We start from the raw sequence: 5,173 nt of genomic DNA, 5'->3' as shown, positions 1-5,173 counted from the left end.
CGGTCCGGGACCTCGCTGAAGGCGCGGGGGCCACCGGCGCGGTCCCTCTGGTCCACGTACTTCTTCTTGGGGAAGGAGGACGGGTAGTAGGCCGAGGCCTTGTGCTTCTGGCGGGTGACGAGGGCCGCGCAGACGGTGAACATGAGCAGGAAGGCCAGGGAGCCCACCACAGCGATGAGCATCACGTACTGGCGGAAGAAGTCCACGATCCCGTCCAGAAAGTTGCTGGGGGGCGCGGGGCCCGCCCGCAGCGTGGGCTGTGGCCCCACTGACGTGGGGCTCAGGGTGGTCCGGGGCGGTGGGAGGCTCGGGGACGTGGCCGATGAGCCCTCGGCCTCCCCGCTACCCGCCGCATCCTCCAGGAAGGCGGCCTGCACGGGCACGGAGTGGGCCACCACGGGCATGGGCCCCAGGAGCAGCAGCAGAGCAGTGAGGACACCACGGGCCACCGCGGAGACCATGTTGTCCCCAGGACCTGTAGGACAGGAGGGAGGAGAGAAGTCAGGTGGGACTCCGGGGTCTCAGAAAGAGGGCTCGCCAGACCCCAGGGAGGTGCAGGGAACGCAGTGCATATTCCAGCAAGTCACTTCCCGTCCCAGCACCTGAGCCCCCAGCCATACAATGGACCCTGTGTGTTCATACTGGGGTGCACACCTGCCCCCACCTCCTCCCGAGGTCCTGGAGGGCAGGGAATCTTATTTCTCTCGGCATCCTCTGGGTTCTGCACCATATCTGGTAGACAGTAAGGGCTCAATAAATGTATCTTGACTGACTTGGCTATTATTAATATTAACTCACACTTTCACTGCTTATATGCGCCAACTACTGTTTTAAGTCTCATATGAAATTTCTCATTGAATCCTGACAACTCTCCACAGGGGGCTGTACTATGATATTATTTTCCCCATTTTCCGAGTGAGGAAACTGAGGCTCAGAGGGGTTAAGTGACTTGGCAAGGAAGTGCTGGAATTTGGATCCAGGCACGAAGGGTGAAATGACAGTAGGGCTGAGTCAATGAGAAACTGAGTGACTGAGGAGCCGAGTGATATCCCCACCCAGGGAACTCTCGTCAGCAGCCCCCAGCCCCTCTGTGGTCCCGTTCCCCTCAGGGCCTCATCCCCAGGCACTGCGCGGCCACAGAGGCTCCTGTCACATCCCACAGCTCAGTCAGAGGCTTTCTCAAACCTCCCCCACTCCGGCTCTGCCTCCTTCTCCAGAAGATTCTAGGTTTTGAAGTCTCGGGTTCTCTGAGCTGGGCAGGGGGCCTGGATACCATGGTGGTGCTGAGAGCATCCCCAGCTTGGCTGCCCCTCACCTCAGGGCTCCAAGCAGGCCTGGGAAGGCCCTGGGGGAAGCCCTCAAGCCTCAGATGAAGCTGGAGCTGCTCGCCCACCCCACCCCCACTAGATGGGAACCATATGATCCCAGGCTTCCCTTCCCCCTTGGAAAGCTGCTCCTGGCCCGAACCTCTAGACCCCATCTGGCCCAGACAGCCGGCTGATTAGTAAATTCCTCATGGCCCAAGTTTACCAAGGAGCTCAGTCTCTAAATCACTAACGCTCCCAGCCAGTCTGCGTGTGGGTCTGTGCTCAGGCAAACCCTGAGACTGCTCGCCCGTGCCCCCCAGGCCACTCCCTGAGAGCCTCTCCTGGCCCAGCAGAGAGCCCAGTTCCCACAAGGTGGCTGGGGCTAGAAGCGCCAAGACAGAAAAGCCTTAGCAACTCCAGTCTGAGGTCCTATCTCAGCATTCAGAGATGGGGAGACAGAGGCCCAGAGAAGGCAAGGGGCCGGCCCAAGGCCACACAGCAAGTTCCTGGGCTGAAGGAGTAAGTCAAGGTTTCTAGCACCTGCAGTGCAGGTCCCATCTCCAACGTCTAGGCCTCAGGTTCTGCTCAGTAGAACAGATGACACCTCATGAGTGACTGTGAGCGTTCAGGAAATGGGGAAGGAAGAAGGCTGGGCCATTTGGTGGCTTGTTCCAGGTGACCTGAGGCCTCCCAATTAATGGAAGTGAATTGTACTGATGAAAATTTGGACAAACAGGATCAGATGGCAAAAAATTAAAAATAATTCCAGGACATAAAAAGAGGCAAACTACCCAGGAGTTCATCTTAAACGAGCTGGTGCTCTCATCGTGGGTGTCCCTGAAACTTCTCCATGTGCTCAGTCCTGCAGAAGCCCTGGGTGGCACCACCACTATCTCCATTCCACAGATGAGGAACATGGAGGTTCAGAGACAGACCACGACTCACCCAAGGACACGTAGGTGGGCAGTCACAGAGCTGGGATTTGAGCCTTCCTCTGCCTGATTCCAGGAGTGCACATACACGCTCACACATATACACACAACATGCACACACAGTCTGGCCCAGGACAGGCTCACTCCCCCAGCTGGCATCAGTCGTCAGCTGGAACAAGGATCTGAGATGCTCCATGGCGCATCAGGACCCCTCCCCTCTGTGTCACTCACTAGCAAAGGTTCCTGCAGACAACCTTGAGCTTTGGGGTCTTTGTCCTGCCCATCACCTCCCTGCCTCCCACCTCAAGTCAGGCCCAGAAGAGACCTTCAGTGGCCATGTCCGAAGCTTCTCACTATAGAGGGCAAAACTGCCACCACAAGTGGTCAAAGACCCGCTGAAGTTGTGAGGCGGCAGCATGGTGAGGATGTCAGCCGGGAATCAGGGAGGCTGGGGAGAGACCTGGCTCCGTTCTGTCTAGCTCTGCAGTCTGACCCTTCTGGGCTCCACTTTCCCCATCTGTAAATTGGGGGTGGTGGGGAGCGACCGCAGGTCATACCTCGCAGAGCAGTTAGGACCGCATGAGACAACATTCAGAAAGCTCCTGGCACAGAGTAGTGCTCCCTGAGGAAAGGGAAGTCATCCGCAGCCAACATTTTCCCACCCTGAGCCAACAAATGATCAGTCTCACCTGATGTGTGCACTTGCTCATGGTCTCCTACCCCCACCCTCCAGGAAAGACCACCTTTTTTATATCATTCAGTGAAATCTCCCTAGCTCTGGCCACTGAGGAATGCAGGACAAAACACACACACACACACACACACACACACATGTACACACACACGCATATACACTCACTCGGAGCAGTGAGCCCGACAGAGGAAAGGGCTCCCTGCGCACTGGATTCAGGGGAGAGGACAAGGAAGGAGGCCACACAAGCCACCAGTGGCTCTTACAGGCCAAGACCCCAACTCTCAGAGTCCCCCACACCCCACAACCCCTCCTGGCTCTGAGAAAGGTGGAGGCAAAGCAGGGGGATGCAGCCCCTCCTGCAGCCTACCGGGTCTTGAAGATTGCTGTGTGACCCTGGACAAGCCCCTTGCCCTCTCTGGGCCTCAGTTTCCCATATGTAGCATGGAAGAACTGGTCTGGACAGTTCTGAAATGATCATACTGCTCACCAGGTGCCCCCACCTCCTGAGACAAGGTTGGCCTGGCCTCCTGGGTCTTGACTTATTCAGGAACTCAGAATCTCACAGGCCATTAGGAGCTGGTGTCAGGCCCAACCCCTCTCATTTCACCCAAGAGGAAACTCAGGCTCAGAGATGGGGAATGGCCTGCCCAGGGTCGCAGAGCAAGTCGGGGCTGAGGCTCGCAGAGCCCTGAGTGGAGAAGCCTCTCTTGAAATATCCAGGAGGTCACTTCCCTGCTATGTATCCCAGGCATGTCACCTCTCTGAGCTTCGGTTTCCACATCTGTACGACAGGGATAAGGGCCACCTCTCTGGACTATTGTTAGGACAAGACGGCAGTGCCTGGTGCACAACAGGTATCAGTCAGTGGGCACCATGTGACTATCCAGGGTTCCCCACTCAGGACCATCTCGATCAGGGTTTGCTATTTTAAAATGTAATGGCCTTACTTGTGGTCATGAACATGCAGATGAATTCACGTCCACCCCTAAGGCCTGAGTACCCCAAGATCTGAAGCTGAGGGGCCGAGCCGCTGCCCCACCCCCACCCAGACACTGGTGGCCTGATGGGGAGGGGCGGCCCACAGAAACCTGGCTTCAATTAGTGGTGTTGGGGAAGGGGGCTCTTGGCTAAAACACTGCACTCCCCTCTCCAGGGCTGGCCTAGGACAGGGCCCTGGGCCCCTTGGTGGGGAGGTCTGGATGGGAAGCGGGTCCTGAGGTTTCAAAACCCACTCTCATACACACACACACACACGCGCGCGCACACACACACAGCAGCAGCAGCAACAGTATGGACACACAATATATGGACACACAACACAGTCACAGCAGCAGGACACAGCACCCAGACACTCAAGAGAGCTCACACAGCCCCCTAGCACGGATGCACAGAGAACACACATGGACATGCATACGTGCATACACGCAATGCCCTGACACACAGTCGATGTCCACACACAGGACAATCTCCGTCCACACCACCCTCACCCTGATCTTGGAAGCAACACCCTGGGTGTTCACTTCCAGAGAAAAGCACACCCCCCTACACCAAGGCCCCAACTGCACACACAGAACACCTCGGCCAGTCCCAGCACTGCACCCGGGACTCACAGAAGGCGCACACACATTCCATCACACACATGCACACAACATCCAACACTCACTCAAAGCTCACACATGCTTCAAGACACCCGCAAAGTGCTCAGATAGTCACCAGTCCCTAAACTCCAAGACAGCCCAGGCTCTCAGGACAGAGAAGGGAACCCCAGGACTCACCAGTTCCTCCACGCTCAGGCCTGGGTGCTCCTGCCAGGTGGAGCGAGAGTGGGGGGTGCCTGGCCCAGGAGAGAGTCCACACCGTGCCTGGGGCTGCTGTGGGCTGGCGCCTGCCGCCCTCCCTCCTCCTGTCCCTCCTCCCGTCCCTCCTCCTTCCCTCCTCCCTGTCTGGGCTTCAGGGGCCAGCTTGATTTCATTAGGAGGGTTTGGGGTGGGGACTGGAGAGGGGCGGGGCTGCGCTCGGGCCACACGCAATCCCTCCCTCGCTCACACTCCCACTCTGGGGAAGATCAGATGCGGCACTTCCTCCCTGACCTTGGGTCCCCAGGGCTGGCTGAGACAGACAGACAGGCAGGGCTGTCCCACAGCACTTCCCCAGTGCAGCGAGCTGGGGTCCTGCCCACTCCCTTACACTCCAAAGGGGTGATCTCAGGGAGGTTCGGAGGCCCCTGGAAATGAGAAGAA

At 57.7% G+C, this 5,173-nt stretch overlaps 1 protein-coding gene across 1 annotated transcript; it reads right to left on the bottom strand.

The window, feature by feature from the left end:
- Positions 1 to 8: 8 nt before the first annotated feature.
- On the bottom strand, positions 9 to 4,751 carry LOC103582564 (transmembrane protein 119-like; the record flags this gene model as incomplete). Its single annotated transcript, XM_008564118.1, has 2 exons — positions 4,709 to 4,751; positions 9 to 475 (listed from the first exon to the last, which is right to left on the bottom strand). A coding segment is annotated over exon 2 (453 nt), but the record flags the coding sequence as incomplete, so codon positions are not given.
- Between the last annotated feature and the right edge of the window lie 422 nt (positions 4,752 to 5,173).

Source organism: Galeopterus variegatus, unplaced genomic scaffold, assembly GCF_000696425.1.
Source record: "Galeopterus variegatus unplaced genomic scaffold, G_variegatus-3.0.2 Scaffold16781, whole genome shotgun sequence".
NCBI classification, from domain to species: Eukaryota; Metazoa; Chordata; class Mammalia; order Dermoptera; family Cynocephalidae; genus Galeopterus; species Galeopterus variegatus.
Note: the sequence above shows the minus strand (reverse complement) of the source record. Positions and strands in the feature narration are given on the sequence as shown.